Source organism: Vidua macroura, chromosome 12 (assembly GCF_024509145.1).
Source record: "Vidua macroura isolate BioBank_ID:100142 chromosome 12, ASM2450914v1, whole genome shotgun sequence".
NCBI lineage: Eukaryota > Metazoa > Chordata > Aves > Passeriformes > Viduidae > Vidua > Vidua macroura.
In genome coordinates this window covers 14,891,448-14,917,497 of record NC_071582.1, presented here as the reverse complement: position 1 = coordinate 14,917,497, position 26,050 = coordinate 14,891,448, and the positions used below count along the sequence as shown (strand labels likewise).

The window sequence follows — 26,050 nt, the reverse complement described above, 5'->3', positions numbered from 1 at the left end:
AAATTGGCCAGAGGTTTCCAGTGTCATTAGGAGGACAGAGAGAGTGAGAGCATGCAAGGCTCTTTCCTCACTAAGCTGTGCTAAACACAGCAACACAGTAAATATGTATTCAGATGGTTTCTATTTCTCAAATTTAGAAACCATACCATCCTAGAGTTTTCTTGTACAGCCTCAAGCCAAAGACTGAGGTTTTCTGTCAACACAAACATTTCCTCTGCTCAGCTGCATCACCTGCTAACACTAACACCCAGAAACCTTGGCTACAAAGGCTCAGTCTTGCACAGCCTAGACCTGTTGGTCTTCACATCCAGTGCATGAGATTGCCCAGGACCATCCCTGTAATAGCCAAAGGGCTGTCAAATATGCACAGAAATTGGACCAGGAACCTACCAATGCAAATTCTCCCAGTGAGATGATCTCCACTGGAAGAGATCCAGCTTAGATCAGACACACATCCACCCCTATTTAGCACCCAGCCAGTATTTGTTTTGGAAGGACTGAACTGTCTCAGCCCAACCACCAGTAGAAGAGGTAGATCCATGCTGCAAAACCCACCGGTATATTTTGGATTGTCTCTGCAGCAGTGCTGGGCTTCACATCACCAATGATCAGACAGGCCATGGAGCCCTAATTGTCCTCGTTCAAGGAGAAGGGAGAGGAAACCAAAGCTATTTCTAGATTCACATCTCTGGCTCCCAGTCACCCACTGCTCCTCCACTGATTTTAGCAGCCTCAAGCCCCTTGCACTTAATACAGCTAATTTCAAACCTTAAAAGGACAGGCATGACCCTGCCAGGCTGCACTTTGGAGCACCCTGAGGTCCACCACTTGAGCAGCTGAGTGTCTAAAATCCCCTTCATGGGAAGGGGGGAAAAAACCAAGCCAAGCTTCACCCAAACCCTCACAAACCTGAGCTCCTGCAATTAGAGCTGGGATAAGTGATCTGCTTGTGATTGCACAGCTGGGGTCTGAAGACAAGCGCGTGCACAGAGGAAGGGCCAGAAATAGATGTTACTGGGAGAAGGCAGAGCTATCTGGCCCATCTGAGAGGAGGAAACCTTGATGAAAGGCACTGGGAAAAAACTCAGTTCAGCAGGAAGTTTTGATTTAACCCAGGATGGGAAGGGTGGCGTGTGGGGGGTGGAAATAAGCTTATGAGACCTCAGAACTTGTACGTGAGCTTCAAGTGAAAAAAACTGCTCAGACCCAGCTTATAACGCCCTGCAAAGGTCCAGCCTAGGGCCCCCACCACCCTGTGCCAACCCTCCCTGGCAGTGAAGCCACCCTGTCATTTATTAGACACATTTGTCACCTTATTGACTCAGCTCCATCAGCAACCAAAGGAGAAAGAAAACCACAGTGGCAGCAAAAATATGTAGCAGTAACTCAACAAGCCCTAAGCACCACCCCATGGTCCCAGCCCTGCACTCAGCCCCACCACAAGAGGACTGGGACAGTATCCTTCACTCCCATCCACTGCTGCACCTGGCTACAGCAGCCCAAAACTTACAGCAGAGTGGCATTTCCATTAATCCTTTTATCCCTGGCTCCTACATGCAGAGGTTGCAGAAAATGTCAGGCCTTTGAGCTGAGCTCCCAGGGAGGCAGAGCAGCCAAGGAGGCACCTTGATGTGCTGGCAGAGTGCTGAGGCCGTGGAGGGGATCCCAGGTGGCACCAGGCACCTGCCAGGCTGTGCAGAGCCTCAAGAGCCACCCTGGCTGCAAGGAAGCATCAAAGGCATGGTCTGAGAGCCTTTGGGAAGCAGCAGGGAGCCACCAGCCCTGCAAGCCCAGGTCTCCCTCTGTGGGAGTCCAGGACATCCCTCTGGCTGCCCTGGCTGTCTCTAGACCCTGGCAGGGGGCTCGGAGACCTTGGCATGAAGTCGAAAACTGTGGCTTCGATTTTAGCCCGTGGAAAAAACTGCCAACTTTGTATGAGGAATTACAAGCCACAAGGGTTTGAGTAGTGCGATAGTTGAATTAACACAGGGTGGAAAAGTAGAATTTTTGGGGCTTTTTAGAATGGGTTTCAAGGGTACAAGATGGAGGGATTTGGGCATGTCCTGACCTTCTTCTCCTTCGTCTTGTCCTCCATGTCTTGGTGTGATGGTGACTTTTCTATTGGTTTAAGGTAGAGATACACTGTCCAACATAAATGATAGATACCGGCACATTATTGTAAAGATAGTACGCGTAGTTTTTGGTATAAAATGTAAACACCACCTCAGAGGGCACACAGAATGCCATGGCCAACTTGCTAGACAGAGCTCAGCAGGTCAGAGAAAGAATGTTATAAATAAGAGAAAATAAACAACCTTGAGAAGCTGACCCTACGCATTCCGACTTCTTCTTTGGCTGCAAAACAAGGACTCTTACACTCTCGGGGTCACCTCGACACCCAGACCCTGAGATCTGTCCTCAACTGTCCAGCATCCCTCACGGGGAACATCCACACTGCCAAGCCCCAGGAACAGCATCAAAACCCACTGGCAAACACCAAGTAAATAATATACTTACTTGCCTCGAGCTCCAAAAGGCAAGGAAAGAAAGATGTTAAGAACATGATCAATCTTACAGGGCCCAAGCAGTAAACAAACACATATTTCATCACCACGTACCAATCCTAACTCTTGACAGAAGATGGATGTGGGGTTTTTTCCACTCACAAAAGTAATTCCAAAAGACAAAAACAAACACTTTGGGGAAAAGCAGCAACAATTGCCTGTGTACACATTAATGGCACATTCAGCCTCAAAGCTAGCATACATGGCCTTCTAAACTCCTACGACATCCAAACTAATTTCATCAGGAATCAAATGTTATTCATTTTATCTGCTAGATACATAAACAGCAACTGCACAATTGACAAACAACCGTCAAAAAAAAAAAAAAATCAATTGAGAGTGGTTCAGAGAGAACTGCTTCCTAGGAACAAACTACAGAAAACACAAAACAAATGCTACAAATCAAAACAACAAAGAGCAGAAATAAGGAATATCCCAGTGGTCAGCATTAACGAGGGTTTATTATGAAAATATGCAATTCTTTAAGCTCAAAAAGGCTCAGTTCATGTTCACAATGCACTCAACTATTCATGTCCTTTGGTACTGCAGATCTTCTATTTAGTAAGTACTTTACTGTCACTTAGCAACTGTAAATGGTTCTCCAAAAAGGAAGCTTTTGGGGTTTTTCAGTTCACATCATCTCTGAGCCGACATCAAAAGACAAATGCTCTGCAGGTCGCTTCCATCTCCTTGCCCCAGGAACAAGTCTGTATCGATGGCCCAATGCACCCACACACTCAAATGAATGCACTTTTTCACTGAAGAAGCCACTAGCACTGCTTTCCAAAAAGCAGGGATAAACACTCCCATTCAGCCCATCAGCTGGTGCCCAAGGCCAGGGCCTCTCACCAAACCCTTTTCACCTTTCCTATCTACAGCGGAGCAGAAAGGGCTTTGATCTTGGACACAGTCACTTGGACAAAATAATTCAAGCCCACGGAGCACCTTGCACAGTGGCCTGAAATTCCGGCTTTGCTTTATCACCTTGGGAAAAGTAAATACATATCTAGGAAAGAAACCGGTGCACTCGGGCTCAAGGGTGTGGAAATTCCCTGTGACACCACTCTCTAGCTAACAATGCCCCAGCAGCTGGACACCTGTGCGATGTCCCAGGATAACAGGGCTCCAGCCTCTCCGGCACAAAACATCCCTACTCCACGGCCCCTGCAGACACCAGTTTAAGAAGTCAGTAATTAGCAGCAGAGCCGGCAGCTCCATACCCCAGGATTTGTGTCAGAAAAGCAGCCTTTGGTTAAAAAGTAATGAGCAGGGCAGGCTCTGGCTGTGCGCAGGGGCGGGCAGCTGTCCCCAAACTCCGCAGAAAGGGAAATGCGCAGCAGCCACCGGGCTGGTAACGATGCAGCGCTTGTCAGAGCGGCCATCAAAGCCAGGGCAGTTATTAGGAACACAAACCCCTCAGCTTCCCAGCAGGAGCTCTCCCCATCCTGCACTGCAGCCCATTCCACTTCCCTGTGCAGTTTGCTTTTCCATCCCCTGCCCTTTCCCACCTCTGCCTCTCTTTCCCCATCAGCATTCCCCTTCCCTCTCCTTGCTGTCCCCCACAGGAACTTTGGGGATCCGCCTTGGGAACCACATTTCCATAGGGAGAAGAGGCAAAAGGGGACAGGAGCCATGGGCACTTACATATAGTGCAGGTGGGGGTTCTTGGCAAAGGCTCGTGGCTGGATGTTTCGTAGTCCTGAGTTCCTGATTGTCCTGCGGAGAGATGCACAAGGGCAGCAATGGAGTCAAGGCAGACAATTGCTCTAAAGCCCTGCCCAGCACACCAGGTGTGCCGGGAGCCCGTGACTCCACCCACACCATTCCCAGGAGGAACATCTGTCCCTGGGCAGCCACGAGCAAAGAGGAATTCTGGCTTTTCATCTCCATCTGGCGTGGTACCACGGCACAGGCTTAGCACAGAGTGGCTGCTGGGTGAGGCTCTGCTTCCACATCCACCAAGGCTTGCTGGGGTAGCACAGGCCATCTCCTGCTCCTCTGCTCTCCCTCCATTTCCACAAGCAGCACTGCACATCAAACCTAACCACAGCAAAGTCATCTCCCATCTTCATACCCAAGAGGAAACCCTGCTGCTTGCAGCTCTGATAAAGAAGGGTATTTTCCATAGGGAATTCTGGATCTTGAAGGTAGGATAATCCTTTTCACAGCTTACTTTGGAAAAGCTCTATCAGGATGTGTCAATATTCTCAAACACATGGTGTGAGTATTGGGGATGACCCTGTGCAGGGCCAGGAGTTGAACTTGATGATCTTTGTAGATCCCTTCCAGCTCAGCATGTTCTGTAATTCTGTAAATATCTGCTGTCTCTGCTGCTTTGTTACATGAGGTGAGAGCAACAGCCAGCCTGCTTACAAGGGTTTTGTGTGTTAAAAGTACAGCTTGCTGGAATTTGGTTAGTGACTGCTCAGCCCCATACAGCTCCTCCAGCCCACATGGGAGCTGTACTTCATGTAAAGCTCCCAGTGAAACACATTATTAGAGTCTCTGATTAGCCCTGAGCAACACTCTGCATCTCACACACGCAGCATCCAGGGTGCTCACAGATCCAGAGGATGCAGGAGGGGGAATTAAGAGACTGGGTGGCATCCTTGCTTGGCCAGGTTTCCCAAGCTTATGCAAAATCCCCTCAATCCCATGGACCTCAGTTTCCCCTCCATGACGCACAGAACTGACCTCTCTCCACGCTCGGAGAGCTGTGCAGGGAGATGCAATTCCCTTATTGCACAGCAACACCACAATGGTAACTGCACTAAATGAGGACCAACAACCCAGCAATGAAGGATTGGTGGAGACAGCTGGAATTTTACATTGTGGGGCTGGAATGAGTCAGAGCAACACACAAGCCCAGAACCAGAACAGCAGGGGAGAGGAGAGGTCAGGGCTGATGTGTGTTGACAGAGCTGTCAGGAGCTAGCAATCCTCCTCCTCACAGACCCAGCCAAGACCAAAAAGCATTTCATCTCCGTTTTGTGGACTCCCATAGCAAAACACAGTAGATTCAGCAGCTTAAACTGGCAGCATGGAGGCTGCAGAGGGAAGGAAGCCATGGCTCTGCTGGAAGGAAGGGGCTGCCCAGGCCCATTCCCCTCCCCGATGCACAGGACATACTCACAGCCTCTGGAGTCCCGTGTACAGCTCCATGTCAACGGCGTTCAGTGTCTGTAAGTTCTTCCAGTTCTCTATGTGTCTGTGGAGAAGAAGGAAAGGCTCAGCTGTGGCACAACCAGATGGTTGCTGGCCCATGCCAGGGACAGCACAAAAGGGGAGGATGTTGTACCCTACCACCCAGCCCCATTCTGTTTTCCCAACCTTTTGGAAAAGTCGAATATCATGGGTTTACCCACAGTTTCAAGCACAGAACATGCAACCAAGCCATTGAATATCCTTGCCCAAGTCATTGCCCCTCACTGCACACATCAGTGAACAAAGACACGATTGAAATCGGTCGTGCAAAAAGAGTGAAAGCAAATAAAACCTCTCAACAAAAACTTAGGGCCTAAATGAAAAAAATCATATATTTATCCAGTCTCTAACTGGGGTTGATACACAGGGTCCGAGTCTTTGCTGGCTGGAAGCGCTGCTGGCAGAAGAGCACCAAGCTTAGTTTGGAAACATTGCCTTTATTACAAATTCCTCAGTCGCCTGGGGCAGTCTGGCAGGTATGTTACAGAGAACAAAAACAGAAATAGATCTGTCACCGCAGGATCATTTTCAGTAAATATTAGAGGCGGGGGAAGGTGACAGATCAGCAGCCCCAGAGAACAGGGTCCCCTGTTATCGGCAGCACAGGAGTGATGCTGGCAGCAGTGTGGCTGCCTGGGTGCAGCCACAGGCCTCTGCTAAGAGGCTGCAATGCTGTGTGGTGTGAAAGGAGTTCAATCCTCATCTCCCGGGCAGTTTTCCACCAGTTCTGGCTTTCTCCCAGATTAAACTCAGACACCCTCCCACCAGAAACACAAACATTTTCAAGAGGGTCTTTTCTGAGAAGCAGGTGGAGGTAGTCCTCTCTAAAAGCCAACTGAGAGGGAAGAAAATATCTGGCAGGTCCCTTCAGACAATACGTGAAAGAAACCCAACTTTGAAGTCTCTGAACATGTGCACCCAAGCTCACATCTGCCTTGATGCAATAGTTGGCTTTGGACTTGACTCTGGAGAGGGGAAACATCTCCAAGTGGTGAAGGGTTGGGGTGATGAGAAAACACTGAGAACTGTCCTGCGATTCTAGGCAAGAAGGTTGCAGGACCCCACATGGTGAGCAAGCAGAAGAGGGACCTTAGACCACTTATAGAGCAGTCACAGGGGCCACACATTCCTCCTCCAGCATTTGCTATGCCTTGTGCTTGCACAAGAGCAGGTGAATTAGCACAAGGGAAATACATGGACCTACTTGAGCCACACCAAGTAGGTGCCAAATTACATCCATCTCCAAAAAAGTAAAACACAAAGCCTGGACTAAGTCTCCGTATATTTCTCTGCTCTCACCATGCAGATCCTAGAAAGGAGAGACCCACAAGAGTCACCTCTGCTTTCCACATGTTCCACAATTTGTCTGCATGCCCAGAGGGGTTATGCTAAGGACACAGCACAAGCTCCCACGTGCTGCTGCATGACAGGGTAAGTCACAGCTCATCCCCAGTGCCCTGCTCATCAGCTCAGATCGCCTGTGTCCCAGACAGAATGAGAAACAGGACATCATTACAGCCACTTTGTGTTCCCTGCCATTGTCTACGGCCCCTGCGAACATTTCCAGAACAAAACACAGGCTGGGAGGAGTCAGTCAGGAGATCCAAGAGCTCCGTGAAACTCTGGAATCAAGGCAGGGCTGCCAGCTCAGGCCCTGGGCCACGAGATTGCAGGACTGAGCAAGGCCAGAAATAAAGGTTGAAAACATTTCCTATCTGCAGCTCCTACATAGCAAAATGAGGCTCCTCCAAGAGAAAGGACGTGGGAAGGAGGAATGAGATGATCTTGGTTTACACCACCAGGGCAAGCTGCAGCTACAGCATCCAAGCAATGACCTTCAGGGAGGGATGGAACAGCCCCAAGCCAGGAGTTATGGAGCAACCACAGCTGGGAAGGAGGTGGTGGCCAGATTGGCTCTTGTTTTATTGATTGTGTTTGCTAAAAAAGTCAGGGTTATTTTTGACCTGACACTCAAAGCCATGTGGGCAGCATTCTAGAAGAGACAGAAAAAGACCTGAGCTTGTTCCCAGTGATATGCCCAGGCGTGAATTTCCTATGACTCAGCACTGGTGCATGGGGGTCTTGGGGTCTCCCCATGGCATCCCCAGCTCCCCCCCAGTGACATAACACCAGACTGTAAACACAGTTCCACAACCTGTATTGTGTTCCAACCTCCCAAACAAAGCCCAAGAGCTTCCTGAGCCAGATATACTTTAGTTCACTATTTAACATAGACATATCACACCCATAGAGAGACAAGAAAAACAGCAGTGCAAAAAACACATGCACACACATATACAGGATAATCCCCCAAACCAGCAGCTGCTTTATGTAGAGTGCCATGCAGAGAAATAACAATTAGGTGCACAGGTCAGCAAGGGTCTTTGAGTCCTTTAAAATACACAAGCACATCCCTTCTCAGGGATTTGCAGAAATTACTTTTCCCCTTTTCTCTCTGATTTTTCAACTTAGCATGAGTCGTACCCCTGCTCCTAGAAGTGACAAATCAGTCTTAGTTTACAGGCACCTCAAAGATACACTAGGAAAAATACTTTCTTTGGTTTCCTATTGCTTTAGAAAGAATAGTGTAACTTTGCACTGGCTGGGTTCACCCAAACCCACTTAAAAAACAAAACAGAAATGCATCTTATTCTGAAAGCTCGAGGAGTCAAGCTGTGATTGCAAAATTGGCAGTGGTTGCACAGGAAAGCAAACCAACCACGCGGAGAAACTCCACCCCTGAAACTTCAGTCCCTCTCATGTCCTTCAGTATCTCACCTAGCTCCCCCTCTTTTCCTTCCAAGATTTCCTTGCCCTGGAAATCTTGTATCCTCCCACTTGCTGCTGAAGACTGAGACCTTCCCTCCTCCTCTGCCTTGGTTCATTAACCTGGCAGGAGCACTGGTGCCTGGTTGACACCAAATACAGCTGTGACATCTCCCAGCCCTGCCCTGGTCTCCTCAGGCAGGCATTGAGGTATGAATTACAGTCAGTGGACTACAGTTTACTCCTCCCTGCACATCTCTAAGAACATATTCCTGTGGCATTCCTCAGTTATTACTAAGGCAAACTGCTCTTCTGCAAGAGCCAATAGCTTCAAGAGCATTACCATACTTCACAAATCCTGAGGAGCTCACCACGTGCAGACCCACCTAGACTCATATCCAGCTTCTAATCAAGACCATATGAGGTGCATCACTAACACAGATGATGTTGCTTACTTATTTTCTGGGTGGAGAATGGAGGGTAGGGCATGTTTGTTTAAATACTCACTTCCTTCTCATACTTCTTGTAAGTTAGAAGGGTCCTGCTGGTCCAAATCCCCTTGCTTGCACTGTAGAGCTGAATTATACCATGCCTTCTACAGTCCAAGCAAATTCCACCTTGGGAGTAACAAGGGCTTTGCCCTCCCAATTCAGACTGAAACGCTATTTTAGTCTCTCTCATTCCTTACCCAAATATACTAGCTTGCATTTTACATCCATTTACTCCTGTGTCAAAACTCTCTTTGCTTAAGCAGCTCTTTTTCTTTCCTGGCACTTCTTCCTCCCCTCTTTACAAGCAGGAGCCAGGCCCACCCAGCTATCATTTACAAGCTACATGACGCCAGGTCTTCTAAGGCAGCACATCTGTACCTGTGAAGTGCGAGGCAAATTGTCTCAAGTGCCCTGAAGAGACACTAACTCACATCCCAGAAGTGATGCAGATATATTGCTCAGGCAGAGTCCTGGCAGCAAGGTTATTTTGTTTCTGATTTCAGACCCAGCACAACTAATGCTCACACCTGGTGATCAATGCAAGAAGAACCACTGTGATAGACACATAGAAAATGGCTATTTGCTTTATCAGGCTGTTCAAGTCCCTTTTCCTTGAGTGAGAGCGACCAGAAACACAGAGCAGTCTCCAGGAGATCTCACTTGTGTAACAGCATGAGCAGCTCCCCAGTTACACTGAAAGAAAACATGATTTGTAGCCTGAGATCACTGGCCTTTATCACAGCCCCAGCAGCCAGGAGGCTTGGGTTTACCCCATTATTAAGCATTGCACCCAGGATTTCTATCCAGCAGGTCATTTCCAACAGACATGATTTCCCAGCCTTGTTACACCCACATTTATATACACCATTGCAGTGTCCCTTGGGTTTGTTACTGCAGCTCTTCCCATTGGCCACCCTCCCCTGAATTTGTATCCCCACAGCTGCAGCAGCAAAGCCCATGAGCACACTTCTGCCTCTGTGCCAGCATCCTCAACAAAAGCATGAGCCAACATCACCCCAAAGAGCCTCAGCACTTCTCATCTTTCAACACCTCCCACCATGACTTCACCTTGCACACCTGGGCCAGACAGTGTCTTCTCCAGAAAAACAAACCACTTGATGTAGTGCAACATCATATCAACCTCTCACCACAAAGTCATCTCTTTGCTGAGGAAATCAGCTGCCTTTCCAAAGGAAGGCATAGGCTTAGCCTGACGCAAACTAACCTTAGGACACCAACCCTGCATCACATCTCATGTACCCACAGATGTGCTTTAGAACTTGTTGAAAGCCTTACAGGCCACTGCAGCCAGACCAGTGGTCAGTCCCCAGCTCTGTGCTGTGTCCCAGTTAACAGCAAACCTGTGAAGCATAAAGCCCTGTTTGTCAACTCAGCTGCTTGCAAGCATCTCATCCCTCTCACAGATCCCCTGTGGAGCCAGCAAGGCAGCCAGGTGTCTTTGGCCCAGCATCACACACAGAGATCAGTGACCTTGCTGACCAGAAGGTCACCAACTCACAGGCTATAGGTACCAGCAGGTCTTGAAAGTTCCAGGCCCTTGCCCTGCCTGCTGGAAGGGGGCTGGTAGCCAACAAACCTGTGGGAACAGCAAACCCTTTCATTCCCAGCAGTGCCTGTGCCTGACAAAAAGATGACAGGCTGGTGTCATCTTCTTGAGACTGCACAGCTCCACATGCTCCCGTTCCAGCTCAGGGCCAGCACAGCAAGGGAGACTGGAATATCCACTGGGATTCCAACACAGCCAGGCTCATTTCATCCCATGTGCACCAGGCAGAGATGAAGAAACAGCCTCATGCCAGTTTACCAAGCAATTGACTTGAGGCTACTTAATCTGTCTGGCCTTCCTTCACCCTCCTCATACAGCATTTGTGTAATCTCTCTCAGCTTTTCAAGCATTGTGGTCAATAGCTAAAAAAGGCACCCAACAAGCACCGAGTGTCACACAGCATGTGCACACGTGTTCCCCAAACCTGTGCCTATCCCAAACTGGATATCCCACAAGGATGCCATCAGCTCCAATCAGTGCCCAAGCAGGTGACATGTCAGATGCTGGGCAGTGAATAAGCTGTGTGCCAGCAATTAGGCAGCACCCCAACATACACACAAATATATAATTAATAAATATAGATATATATGTATAGGGAAGGCAAGCAGAGCATTTGCCTCCTCTCTCTTGTAGTGCAACAGGAAAATCGATTCGTCACCCAGGCATATTAAACCTTGCAATCCAGACAGACACATTAGCTTTCAATTACCTGATATGTTTAGCATTATAAACAAACCTCCTGGCACACCAGCTCTAGACCATGCAAATGTGAATTTGATTGCAGCAGGAATAATGGAAAGACCTGTCTGAACCCTTGACCAGACAGAGCTGCCTCCTCCAAGCAGCGGTGCTGCAGATGTTGATGGGAAGCTCTGAAAGTTGGTGCAGGCCCCACACAAACCCAGGGCTAAGCACAGCCATTGTGGCTACTGCCAGCTCCTTTTAGCCATCCCTCACGCCCTACTTGGGGCTGAGGAAGCCATAAAAAAATCAAACATCTTTCATAATATTATAAGGGCACTTATCACATAATTTAATAACCAGAGGCACAAAGGACTTGATTCCTTCCCTCAATATGAAATTTATAAAAGTGCATTGGTAACAGAAACTTAAAGGCAATTGCAGCTGAATAAAGACTTACAAGGACAACATTTTCCCCATTTAAAGCACAGTCTCCCCCTTCCCAAAAAGCATGGAAAGGTCACCCTGCAGTGGTTCATTCAGGATAATTTGAGGTTAGTGGGAAAAAGGAGGGGTAGAGAAAGCAAATCCAACTTTGTAGAAACAATTATGAGCATAACCCCACAGTGTAATTGTGATTTGTCAGGGTAGCAATCATAAAACACCACTGTGACACTGCTCCCTCTGAGCTGCTCTGCTGCTCCTGCCAAGGTCATGCCGGGGAACGTGGGGGCTGCAGGGTGTGACAGGGATGCACTCAGCCCCCAACCCATGGGCCCAGCCACCTCCAACCCAGCCACCCAAACCAGACCCTTCCAGGAGGGCTGAGCAAAGGAGAGAGCTCCCAGTCCCCAGCTGAGGAAGATATGGGAACAATACAGCTCCCCACAAGCCACTGCACAGTGGCATCTCCAAAATCTTCCTGGACAAACCTGACTGCTAGACACAAGCAAGTCACAGGACACAAAGCATTCAGAGAGGACTGCCCCACAGAACACTCTTCACATGAGTCCAGACAAGTTTCATGTTCACCCCAACAGCATCTGCCTGGCCTCAGGCTGTCTAGGAGCATCCACAGGGTGCAGAAGAACTGCTACATCTGCACTGTCTAAAAAGATTGTCATATAGAGACACTCTACAATGGAAGATGCCTTGAGAAACAGCTTTAAGCTATGCTGAACAGGTTTAGATTTTTTTCCCAGGCTCTGCACTTATTCCACCCTGCATGGCACTCATAGGGACACACAGGAGCTGGACATAAAAAGCAGACAGCACTGCCAGCATCACCAGAACCTCATGCTTTGCTTTTGTCCCAGAGACAGGAGATCTTCTCAGGGCTCACTGTGCCCCGTGTTTGTGCAGGCACGAGTTTCCTTCTATGATCTCCTCAAGCCTCTGCTTCCCCCACCAGCTCTGGATGATGACTTATGGAGCAGGGAGCATTCCTTTCAGGGACAGTGTGTCAGTGTTACCAGAGGACAGCAGGCTGCCTGGACGCAGCATGGACAGATGGCTGCAGCACACAGGAGGCAGTATGTTCCTGTTATCACACACTGCATCCAGAGTTCTTCAGTGTGGGGAATTATTCCCAGGCACATGCTTTCAGAAAGGAAGAAATACGTGTAAAGTAGGTTAGCAGAGCTGAAGAAGTGCTGTGGGCAGCAGTACAGCTACCACCACAACAAATACTTGCCCCAGTATTCCATCACTATTACTCATCTAGTCCTGGGAGGGAGCTGCCCTGGGGTCCCAAGCAAGGACTGAGGTGTTCAAAATCATCCAAGTGCTGAACAAACCTCATTTATCAGAGACAAGCAGCAGTGCAAGAGCTTCAGGAGGAAACTCCTAAGGGCTGCAGCATCCCCTGCACAGGGAGCAGGGTTTAGGGGACAGTGCCCTGAAAACACCTCTGCGTAAGGGCTGGGCTCCTGGTCCAGCACCAGCTCCCTGCCCACCTCTGGGCACCTCCCAGCTCCTGCAGGCTGTCTTCCTAATTCTTATTTATTCCCACGACTATCTGACCCCTGCACAGTCCCAAACACCATCTAGAGCTAGAAAGCGTGAAATGGGATGAGCAGTTTTGTCCTGCAGAGAGAATATAAATACACAAACACAGACACCTTGGGTGAACCATCACTAAAAGTGGGAGTTCACTCCCCACACGCAGCATCAGCCAAAGCTCACTCTCCTTCTCCTCTGAGTGGCAAAACCAATTATAGTTCCCCAAAAGGGTATTGCTTTTGTTATTCTCTGGTGGGAAAACCTACAAAGCCAACCTTCTGTGCCCAGATATGTGCTTCCCACCATTGGACATGGATCTGGGGGATATGGAGCAGAGACTCCTGGCTCAGGACTGCTAACATCAACCTGTGCATGTCTAATCATATCACATCTCCAAAACAGCCACACAGCTGGCTAGGATGGGAGGGCAACCCAAGAACAGGAAAAAAACCCTTCCCCTGGGAGTTTTACACCACACAAACCTCAGGGTGAAGCAGCACCCTTTGGGCTCCTGCACCCAGGTAAAGCAAAAGAGCATCTGCTTTTCAGCAGCTCTCCAGGCTCCTGCCATGCCAAAGGAAAGGATGCTTTATCTATAGGATTTCATATGCAGGGAGAGCCAGCAGTGTGCAGCATTTTGTGGTCTTTAAAGATCAAACAGCATTTTAGAGAGGAAGCAGCGCCCTGGTCAAAATCGGCTTCAGTAATCACATTTTGCTTTATTAAACCCTCCTTGCAATTTCAAACTGGAAGTCAAATTGCCTCACACTCCCATCTCCAAACAGGTCTGGGGCTTTTCAGAAATCAAACTATAATATTTAAAAAAAAGTTTTTATATATTTATATATGAGATAGATAGATAGATAGATAGATAGATAGATAGACAGACAGACAGATACTAATACAGGCAAAAAAAGCTGCAAAGCTCTACTCCAAAGGCAGCTGTTTCTCCCCTGGGGAGCACAGTGCCTACACACATTAGCAAGACAACGAGACATACTAAAGGTACTGGATCACTAGAGTTCAGCTTGGCAGAAATAACTTGGTAAAAAGCAGTGCCAAAGAGCATGTGGTAGAAAGGACACCCCCCCAAAAAAGACAGAGAGCCTTGGAGATGGTCAAGACAATATTCTGCTAGACTTGTAGCTCAGCTGAGACCCAAAAGGAAGCACTGCCAGCCACATGCACTCATTGCACTTCACGCTGCGCTTGAAGACAGGAAAACGGATGGAGGAGGAAAAGGAGAAAATAAAATCTCCCACAAACTGGCTGTTACTGTGATCGATGGCACTGGGAATGAGGAGACAGGAACAAGAGTCCAGCAAAAGCAGACGTGAGAGCCAGGAATGGGGCTGTACAAGTGCCATGGTTGGAGGGGGCTGCAGTCCTTAACCCAGACCTGCTGCCACCCACCCACACAAACCCACACGCACACTTCCCAAAAACCACAGCCACTGTGTGAGCCTCATTTTGGGACTTTTACATCCTTATGAGCTTTGTCTCTAGCCCTGTTTTGATGTAGGTGCACATTTCTGGGCACTGCTCCCATGCCCTGGATCCTGAAAGCAGCACAGAATGCAGAGCCCAGAGCTCAAACCGTGGGTGCCGAAGGGTGCCTCAGCCTCTGCACAGCCATGGACATCCAGCAGCCAAATCCAGAGCCCTCCCACAGTCCCCCATCCTGCTTTGACCTCCTCTGCTCCCCCACAGCTCTACCACCCCCGGACTGCAGCTCATCCCATTGCCAACTTTCCCACACACTCCAAACACAGGGAGAGCCACTGGCCCAGAAAGAGGGGAGAGACAATCTTTTTGGACTTGGATCCTGCTCCTGTGAGGCTGCTGGGTTGTTTGTTATTTTCTCAACCATCTCCCAAGGAGCCTGAACTTTGATCCTCCAGCATTTTGGCTCCTCAGATGTTTATGGAGCTCAAGCAAGCAGGCAGCAATGCCCAGCTGGGCTGGCCACAGGCCAGGCTCCCAGCCTCTGCTCTCAGGACAGCCATGGGCAGGGTATCTCCGACCTGAAAAGAGACTTTCCAAGGCCCTCATTACCGCCACAGCATCACAGATCTACCCACTCAGCTTCTAACTGCTCCCCATAAAGCCAAAGAACCAGATAAATTCTCCATACAGTTTATTTCTGAGCCAACTGCCGTGACCCCCTGAGGCTTTTATCTGCACTTCAAATAAATGACAGTCAGCTCTGCCCACCCTCCTCAGCAGCAATGGAGGGGCTCCTCCATCACCCAGGAGAAGGCCTCAGTCCCCTTTTCCCTAGGAAAATGCATGAAAACAACCTTTTCCCTTCCCTCCACTAAGCTTTTCCTGCAAGGAACACACACACACAGATTTGGCTCTTATTGCAGAGGTGTAGGAACAGAAACATCACTCAGGAGCAGGGGGATGTACTCATTAAGACATGGTGACTCAGAGCTCAAGGCTTCCCAGGATAACAGGTATTTGGTGGGAAGTCAGCTGGCTCTGAAAAGGAAAAGCAAACCAGCATGCCTATAAACATGACACAGGCAGGGAGATGCAGGGAGGGGAAGAAAGGAGAGCAGGGAGGCAACAGACATTTTAAAAGCTCCTCTCCCAGCACTCTACTTTGTTCTTATAAATGTAAATAAAGCACCTTGCAAAAATCTTATAGAAGACACTCTGACAGCCAGAGAGGCTGCTAACCAGGCTGTTGTGTTAGAGCTGATCCAGCTGCACAAACAGCAAATCCTGGGACGGTTTCTATCTCTTCTCTCAGCTCAAGCTGCCATTCCTCTAGATAAAGGCATAGCAGAGCTATGGAGAAGCCTCTGCTTGCCTGGCAGCTTCTCAGCAACCAAGCCCCAGCTCTTTTCTCACCACAGGCACCTCCTTCACCAGGGCCAAAGTGGGGTGAAACCCTTGAGCTCCCACTGTCCAAACACACTGCTGTTGAGCTGCACTGGCTGCTAGTCAGATAAGATTTGTTTTACACCACGAGCAAGGCAGGAGGACACAGCCTGAGTCACTGCAGTGTGGCCAACACATGGCAAACACTAACCCAGCACTGCCAGCCCCACCCTGCACTAGCAGGGTCTCCTTGCACCATTTGAAGATGTTCCTCACTGGGGCCTGGGGCTTTGCACAGTTTTAAGGCCACATCACAACATCCATGAGACGAGCAAAAATATGATGAGCCCGATAGCTTTGAGCTCCTGAAAATGAGCCTCCGGTTGCTGAAGGATTTCCAGGAGACTGGCATTAAACTGACAGGTATAAAATCTCACTGGGGTGTTTGAGGAATCCAAAGGTCCTGCTCAGTATTAATTGAGGAGAAGCAGGGAGCAAGGAAGTTACAATTCACCTCCTGACATTGCTTGCCCTTTCACCACTTGCTCTGAAGATGTATTTAACAGGACACGTGTCTTTTTGGTGCCATTGAGGGTCATGGAAGAATTTTGAAGCCAGAAAGCAGATCATCAGGCAAAGTTCCTCCGGGGAGATATTGTTTCATTATTTTTTTGTTTGTTTTTGCAAGGAATCACTCAAACTTTGTTTCTGCTCCTGGGCAGCTGGAGGGCCCAGAGTGTCCCAGCACCAGCCCATCCTCAAAGTGCCCAAGCCCAGCAGGTTATCAGGAAAGGAAAACTCACTCTGCACAAAGAACACAGACATTGTCTGCCCCCTGAGCAGGCAGCCCTCTGGGGTGTGGGGCTGGCTCATTCACAGCCAGCAGCAGCTGGGTTCCAGAACCCACACCGTGTGCCAGGCTGGGCTTACTGGGGACAGCAGCTGGTGGGGACAGCCCTCCTGCAGCCAGCTCCTCCTCCCGCTGTGGGGGTTGCAATGGGATGGAGGAGGGCTGCCTTTGTGCTGCCTCCTTGGCAGCTGCAGTGCTGGGCCCAGGTGTCACCAACCCACACTTTGATATGGCCCCACACTGACCTCACTCACAGCCCCCCTGCAGCCCACCAGCCCCTCAGACACCTTCAGGTTTGCCAGGAAGCCAGACCTGCCCAAAGCCACTCAAAACCACGGATCTCTCCAAGACCACTGGGTCAAGCCACGCTTGGATCTCTCCTGCTGCAATGCCAAGGCTCAGATTCAGCCCCTGGGATGGGACACAGGGTGCCCCCATGCCAGGCTTGTGCCTGTCACCACATTACCACAGTTTTCTGCCCCCAAATCATCATTTACAGCCCTTCCAGAAGTTTTGCTGCCTCTCAGTGAGGGCAGGAGACCAAAGGGAAGGAAGCAGGATAAAGACAGAGGGGAGGGCAGAGCCTAGAGCCAAACCAGCACTGGGATGCTCCAAGGCCAGAAGCTGTAGCTCCTTCCCCAGGACTCTGGACCCTACAGGAAAGCAGGAAGAGGTGTAAGACATTCCTGACTCCTATCTGCGCTGGCACAGCCCTAACACAGCTGAAATCACCTTGCTGACAGTGAGCACAGTGATGCCACCAGCTTGGGAAATGACTCTGTGCATCAGCAGCTGCAACATCCCCCATGGCTCCCCTGAGAGCAGCACATGCTGCCTCCACACAGCCATCCTGGCACACTCCTACCCCTTCCCAGCCCCAAAGCCCTGGCAGAGCTGCCCCATGAGGGCATCCTGACCTTCTCCAGCCATGCAATGCAAGCAACCAGCTCCCATTTCCACATTTTGGGCTGCCTGGCCCATGAGGTCCCACACAAACACACAGAGCCAGAGAACTTCTGGGTGAGAGGCTTCTCCTGAAGCCCCCACCCACCCCAAACGCTGACCAACAGATTCTGCCCTTGATGGTTTTAAGCTGGGCTGGTTTTGGCTTCTCACATCTTCCCCCTAACTCCTCTTTGAAAAATCCTGTAGTTGCTATGGAAATAGTCTCATCAGTATGGGTGGAGCATAGCAGTACAGGCCAAAACTCCCTGTGCCTCCCAGTTGACACCAGTTCCTAGAGTCTGGCAGCACTGGAGGTTACTCCAAGTTGCACAGGGAATACCTAGGGCTTAAAGCAAAGCTTGGCACTGATGGATGAGTGAGACCCATCTGGGATTCAAGGGCAGGGACCTGCAATTCACCCAGGGATAAACAGGTTAAAATGATAATTGAGATGCCCTCACACTGGCTAAGGGGTGAGAGGGTTATAAACAGCAAAAAGCTGCAATTTGCCCCAGCAACACCCTCACTTGGAGCAGGAGGTGGCCGCAGACAAGGGCAGCAGGAGCAGAGCTGAGCTTTATTGCTTGCCCTGCCATGGATGCAGCCTCCAGGGAGGCCTCTCTGCCCACTCTGCCCTCCCAGCGCTGACACGAATCTAATCAGCAAGCAGGGTGTGAACAGCAGCCATCAAGCGCTGTGAAGAGGGCTGGAAGGCAGAGCAGAATTTTTTCCATGTGGCAAAGGGAGCAGCATGTTGGGCAATTGCTACATGATCCAGTGGACCCACTTCACCCCCTCCCACCTGAGAGCCCCAGCTGCACAGCATTCAGGTGTGACACCACGAGTCCATCCCTTGCTGAAAACACTGGCAGAGTCCTTGCAGATGATGGATTATCCTTTACCAGTAGAGCTTGGAGCGAGGTCCACAGGCACCAGAGACCAGCTGAGTGGGAAATGCATCTTCTCCATGGGGTGGCCAGCAGCACTCGGTGCACAGGGAGGTGCCACTGCCGTGCTGGCAGATGAACTGCACTGTCATCAACCCCAGATTTGGGGTGAGGGCCAGGGACCCCCATCTCCATCGCCCCACCCAGCTGGGAGACAGGGAGGATGTGATGCCTCTACCAACAGTGTGGACACCTCCTGCCTCTGGCCATGCTGAGTAGCTGTCTTCAACCTGCTGGCACCTGTCACCATGTCACCAGCTGCAGCCCATGACAAATGACAGCAGGAGGCTCTCCTAGCTGCAGAATGCAAGCCAAGGTTTCAGCACTAGCAGGGCTGCCCCCAGCCATTCCCAACCAGAGATCACATCACTGGTGGCAGTTTAACCTGCTGCAACCTGGGCTACAGCAAGGAGCTTCCAAGCTCCATGGTGGGCTGTCACACCACCAGCACTCATGGTGGACAAGCACATGTGAAACCTCTTTCACATCATCACTGCAAGCTTGGCAATGGGCAGGTTGCAGATGTTTTCCCGACATTTGTCTCCTGGAGCAGGGATCTTCCTACCCTCAAAGCTGATTCCACAACGCAGATCTCACCAAGTTTCACCATCCTCCCCCAGCAGCCCTACACAAATCCCCTGGAGCTGTCACACAGTACATGCCACCCTCGGCTCCCAGACCTGCCAGCAAGGGGGGAATCACACAGGCAGCACCAGGAGCTGGCACATTGCTGTTCCAGGGTGGATCTGAGCACAGCACAGAGCACTGCTGGACCCCACAGGTGCATGACCCTGTTCAAAGGACTAAAGAACAATTTGCACCATCAGGCTGCAAGGTGCACATCTACACTCCTACTTTGGGAGCATCTTGCCAGATCCCAAACACTCTCCCAAACAAGAGAGAGGCTCAAGAGAGAGGTTTGGGCTTGAGCTGTTACTGAACCATTCACACCTGGTCAGAGATGCTGCAAATAATAGAAACCTGCACTCCAGTAATTGTTCTTTCTCACCCAAATCCAGCAAGTTCAACAGAAAGCAGAAGGCAGCAGCCAAAATGCCTCCCACCCCTGTCCCATGCCCAGGGTATGCAGTCCCTCTTGCTCCCTGATGGCAGAAGTCTCATTGCACCAACCCAAAACATCTTGCACCACAGTTTTGGGGAGATGTTATTGAAAAAAAATGAAGGCAAAGCTGCCTGCAGAACAAAGGGACTCTACAAAATCAGCAGAGACCTGAATCAGCCCCCCTTGGACCAAGGACAGCAAAACCAGGCTGAAGCCAGGGGAGCAGCCACCCACGACTCTGTGCCACTGTCACCTCCAACCCACAACACTCTGCCAGCACATATCACCATCCTTCTGCACCATCTCCAAAGCCCTGGGTGACAGACTGCACAGTCCCAGCTCCCACAGTCCCTTTATCCCCTGTGACCCAGAGCTAACCTCAGCAGCAGAACAGGAACCATCCTCTATCATGGAACACTAAACCATGGACCGAGTAAACAACTCATCTCTCGCCACACAGCAGAACTTTCAGGATGCCCTAAAATGTAGTTCCTCCAACATTCACATCTTCTCTGTCCTTACCCCAACTTGGAGGTTCCATCAAAACCTCAGCAGCACAAATGCTTTCGAGAGGCCCAGCCAGGCCTGTGGATGCTGCCACCAGGAAGATTCTGCTATTATGCAGCAGAGCAGAATTTGGGGCTGACTCCTGAGGAGAGCACCCAGGTGGCTGCCTGGATGCACCCCAACTGCACCCCACAGCACCGTGAGATGCCAGCAGAGAGCTGCGCCCATTGCCTGCATAGCAGCACAGTGCCTCAGATAAAAACTCCCCACAGCCAGCACAGTGAATAAGATTACAACAAATATAAACTAATGATACAGCTGTCAAGACAGATTAGACTGCACAGTGTAAAAAATTGCAGGGCTGTTTAGTCACAACAATATAAGATTAATTTATCAATACAGCTTATGTGGCACTGGAGAGATAGCAAATTGAATAAGTGAATCTTTTCTACACCTTGCTCAAGGAGGGAGTCTTAGACCTGATGGGTGTATGGGGCTGGATACCAGTGAGGATCTGCAGGCAGCAATCACCCAACAGGGCTGGTTGGACACAGCCCAGGGGGATCTGCACCTTCATCCCAGGCTTAGGGGATGGCACATGTGCCACCCAAACACACGGCTCTGCACCCATATGCTCCTAAAGATGCCCACCCTTCTGAAGTACCAGAGTCAAGAGTGATGTTGCTAAATCAAGACATCCAGAAGCTGCTGCTGCTGCAGGCAGGAACCTCCCAGAGCCTTTTCCATGGTCTCCCCCAAGTCCAGCATCACAGGACTGGAGCTGTCTGTGTAGCCTCACCTTTCAGCTCTGTCCCAGTTACAGCATGTACATGTGCTGGTGCACACAGGAATCCCAGGCTCTAACACAGGCAAAAATATGCACAGCCACAGCCACCCCTTGGGGGCTAAGCCCTGGCAGAACCAGGCAAGCTTGCAGCCCTGAGAACATCTCTCATGAGTTCCCAAAATCTAAGAACCCGACCCAGAGGCCCTCAGGAGGTGTTTCCATACTCATCCCACAGCTTCTACCCAAAGATTACAGTGTCTGCACTGAGCCCACATCTTGTCAGATCTCTCATGTGTTGTCATCTGTGGGTTAAAAAAATGTGCAAGTAAGTAAATAGGTGCAGCAATAATGAGGCAAGGTTTCGATCTGTGAAGGTGAGAGCACAGCAGCATCTGCCAATACGAAGGAAGCACCCGTTTCTATAAATATTGAAATCCGGTAATTATCATCATTAGAACTAGTTGTGATTTAGCCACAGCTCAATCCCAACAAGTAAGAATGGCATTTATTTGCCACAATTAGAACAGCTAAAAATACCTCCCAAACTTTGCCTGGTTCAGCCTTATCCCAGCAGGCTCAGCTCTGGGCAGGGAGAAAAGCAAAGCAGGGGATCACTTGAAGAACCATGCAGGGCTGAAAAAACCCTGTGTTCTCACAGGGACACAAGGACACCAACACAAGGCCACCCTATCTTCTAGGAGCCCTTCATGGGAGCTCTGCTCCATGGCTTTCTCCCCAGCTCTGGTTCATCCCAGCTAATTCCTGCCCCACAAGGGTGGCTGTTCCCTATGCAAAGCAACATTCCCTCTAGCAAGCTACATTTTCCATACCCAAAGTTTCTTTGCAGCTGCATTAACAGGCACAGATTTGCTTTAAAAGGCAAGCAGAAAAGCCTGCCTCAGCCAAGCCATCCCACGGGCAGTGGGGAGCTATAGCCCTGGTGGCACCCAGATGATCCAAACCAGCCATCGCTGACAGCCACATGGTTTCTCACCTTGAGGGAACCTTGCAGCTGTGCCAAGAGCCTCCACACACTCAGCATCACTCCCAGGCCCCATCTGAGTCCTGAAGGACTCCTAGACCTCAGCATGCTGGACAGACAGCTTCATGGATGAACCTCCTGAAAGACCTCATCCTTCCCAGTTTCTACAGACAACTCCTCACAGAAATCCTGTGAGCAACATCCTTCCTGCCCTGTCCTTCCTCTGCAAAGTGACCAGGAGCTATCACCTTTCCAGAAGCTTTAAACATGAAAGGACTTGGCCATCCTCCCTTGGGGATACATCTGCATTCCAGCTGCCACCAGCAGTTTCCCAGACTTTTCCCCAGTGATAAATAAATGCCTGTGAGGTGCAGATAAATATCACATGAGGCAGCACCTCAAAGCAGCTACAATCAACTCTCAGCTTCCCATCCAAGTCCACAATCCAGGAGAAAATCCCAGCTACTAACACAAATCACCCAGGGCCATCTCCTCGTGCTCGTTCCAAGAGTCAAGATTTTCCCTGAGGAAACATGCCCAGATCCCCCGGTCAGGGATGTTCTTTCTGACAGTCACGGTGAATATTCCCCCTGCTTATGCCATAATATCTGGAAAGGGCTGTGAAATGGCAGCTCAGCAAGTCTCTGTGTGCGGGGGCGAAGGCGCTGAGGTGCTGCTCCCTGCCAGGTCCCAAATGTCCATGGCAGCCCCTGTGGCCTCCACCTGCTCCTCCCTGAAATGCCTCCAGCCCTGGAGGTATTTCTCAGCCTCCCTCCGTAGGTAATCTGACCCCTCTCATGCCTTTTTTCCCTGCTCTGTTTGCTTCTGAACTCTCTCCAATTTGTCAATATTCCCATAATAAGGTGCCTCAAACTCAGACCTCATTCCTGGATTTTTTTATTATTATTATTATTATTCTGGGGGTTTCTGTTGTTTTGCTTTGCATTTTTTTTCAGTGAGAATAGCCAGGTTGTAGCTCTGCTCCCACAGCTCCCCCTCTCCCCAAACACAGCCCATCACTATGAGTTTAGGGCCCTAAGCCAGTTCTCAGTCCATTTGGCAGCGTCGTACCCAAGGCAAACTGAACTAATTTTGAGAGTAAGATTTGGTGAGACACTATATCAAATGCTTTGCTAAATCCAAATATATTAGGATTTCCACGTTCTGCTCAGCCACTAATTTTGTGATTCCATCAAAAAGAAAAAGCAATCAGGTTTGTCTGGCAAGATTTATTCTTTCTAAATCCCTGCTGTTATTGCTCATGCTTTCCTTATCCTCTAGTGCTTCACTTTCTTAATACTGCAGGACTGGAAGCGTTTGCTGGAAATTTATTTTTGCTATTTATATGGATTTTGAAAACCTGCCTCCGCTCTCCTCCGCTGCCCCCTGCCTTTCCCACTTATGTTTAGCATCCCTGTGTTCCCACCAAACACATCATCTCCTCCATCCTCCTCCCAAAGGCAGAGCACAGCAGCATCATAAGCCCAGTGCTAATACACAGCTCAGACACAAGATACAGGGGAAAAACTAATTAAAAAAAAAATGTTTGGCAGCAGCAGAAAGGTCTAAAGGAAACACCCTATTGGGTCAAGCCCAGGTCCATCACAGAGCATCACTAAGAGTTAATATTAATGCCTGAATCAGTCATCCTGAGCATCTCCACATTTTTCTTGCAAATTTTCTGGCAGCCACAGTCAGGGTGATCAGGGAGAGTTGAGCCTCAGGTGAGAGGTCAGTGCCTTTCCAGGGGACACGCTCAGTCCGTGCTGGGTCAGGGCCAGCACTTCTGTAAACCAAACCCTGAACCACTCAGGCAGTTGAGGAACTCCTCCAGGCCTGGGACTTGCAGAGAAGGGTCAGGAAAGGCTGCACTCCCCTGCTCTAGGCTGGTACCCCAGTTTCCCACTCATACCTTGAGGACTGAGGTACTCAGAAAGCCACATCACAAGGCACTCAGATCTCTTGCAGAGTTTTCCTCCCCAGTGAGCCAAGCAGAACCCTCCAAGTCCTGTGCTCACACAGCAGCTTTTCGGACAGCACCATGCCAAAACATCCCACGGGTGACCCATCCCAACTCTGACTGTGCATCCACTGCTCTGTGGGAGCAGGGCAGAGCTGCCCCTGCATTCCAGGCTACCACTCACTCCTGCTCATTGGAGGAAAAAGGCACCTGTGTAGGAGTGTCACCAGTTTCTGCTCACCAGGGTTTAGAAAGATTCAGTGATCTGTACACCAAATAAACCTGCCTGGGCGCCAGCTGCCTGCACACCCTTGGGACACCCCAGCAAAGCAGCAGCACTTCCAGCCTGTATCAGGGACAAGCCATGAGCTCCAGACAGCCTTTCCCACAGACACTGACACCTCCTCTGGCACATCCTAGCACACCCAGGTCATGGCACTGAGTTGATGTTTGGCTTCCCACACCTCCATCAGGTCAGGTCAGGTCTCTGTCACACCCTGTGCCTCAGCTCCTGTGTGCTGTTTCAGGGTGAAAAAACACAGTGTGGTCATCCCAGCAACCCAAGACTCAGAAACAGGGCATCAGCACCCAGCAGAAGCCCAGGTGACAATTCTCCATTACACAAGGGACCTCTGCTGCCCACAGCTCCTTCAGTGCCCACTGAAGAGAGCTTACACGGGGGCACGGTGAAGCTAAGCTATGGCATGACCCCAAGCACTCAAGGGACAAAAGGAGATTTTCTCTCTACTCCAGCTATTTTTACATCTCAGAAACGTGTCCTGGGGGAGCAGCCAACCCCAGGAGCCCTGCTGAGGGCTGGGATACCAACACCCTCCAGTTTACAGCCAGCTGGCTGCAGCCCAGCTGAAGATGACAGCCCAGCCCTGCTTGCAGAGCAAGGATGACCTTCCCCACAGGCAGCCAGGCAAAATGTCCTCCACCAGCTCCCACTGGCAAGTGAGTCCTGAAGGAGCTGGTGGGAGGGATTAACCCATCCTGGGACAGCTGCCCTCCATCACCCCATCCCTCCCCCCAGCCTCACCAGGGCCCAAGATTTACAGCACAGGCAGAGCAAGGGGGTCAGCAGTGGAAAACTAATGGGGATAGAGGATTTACAAGGAGGGGTTGGATTCAGGGGAGGCAGAGCAAAGCAGAGGGTGATTTACAGGGTCAGCAGCAATTTACACAGCAGGTAGCACAGGGGAGGCAGGGATTTACAGGGGCAGGGGAAAAGTGTATTTTATGGGTCTTTATTGGGAAATGAGCATCTCCTTCCCCTGACCGCTGTGACCCGGGGAGGGATGTGGGAGCTGATGGATCTCCAAGGAGCCTCCCCCTTGTTCTGGAGGTCACAGACAGGCCATCATGGAGAACCATCCCTATCCCAGCATGGCTGCATGCTGCAGCTGGTTTCTGCTTGGCCACAACAACCTCTGGGTCATTCCAGCGTGTCCTTGTCCCACCACTGCCCCAGGGCAGTGTTCCAAGGGCAATCTTGGTGGTCAGTGCCTCCAGGGAAGCTACAAACAAACCCTCAGACATCTCCTCCTGGAGCTGGGAGCCCTTCCTACCTCCTGGCAAGCCCCACAGTCCCTCCCTGGTTTCTCCCCCTGCCAAGGCTCCTCCTGTCACTGGGACGGGGCTGCCAGGCTGGTGACAGGCAGGAAGGGTCATGGTCTGCTGTCCCTCCACCCCATGGTGGGTGCAGTGTGCCAGCCCGAGGGCCACCAGCACAGACACACATGAGTCACATCAGCCACTCTCCAGTCCCATTTCCCAGCTGCTTCTGGCACCCAGCAGGAGCCAGGGGTTGGGGTCAGCCCCACACATGACCCTGAGCACATCACTTTGGGCAAGCAGGTTCTTTCCCTGTCCCACAGCATCTGGCCCCCACTCCTGAATTGCA

The 26,050-nt window shown here is 50.3% G+C and overlaps 1 protein-coding gene across 4 annotated transcripts in view; it reads right to left on the bottom strand.

Moving 5' to 3' along the window:
• Positions 1–26,050, bottom strand: part of NTRK3 (neurotrophic receptor tyrosine kinase 3) — a 202,864-nt gene that overhangs the window by 164,426 nt on the left and 12,388 nt on the right. For all 4 annotated transcript variants that reach the window (XM_053988106.1, XM_053988107.1, XM_053988109.1 and 1 more), the window contains exons 2-3: positions 5,698–5,772; positions 4,209–4,280 (exon numbers count right to left, since the gene is read on the bottom strand). In XM_053988106.1, coding sequence (XP_053844081.1) covers positions 4,209–4,280; positions 5,698–5,772 — 147 coding nt within the window. The remainder of the gene's footprint in view (positions 1–4,208; positions 4,281–5,697; positions 5,773–26,050) is intronic.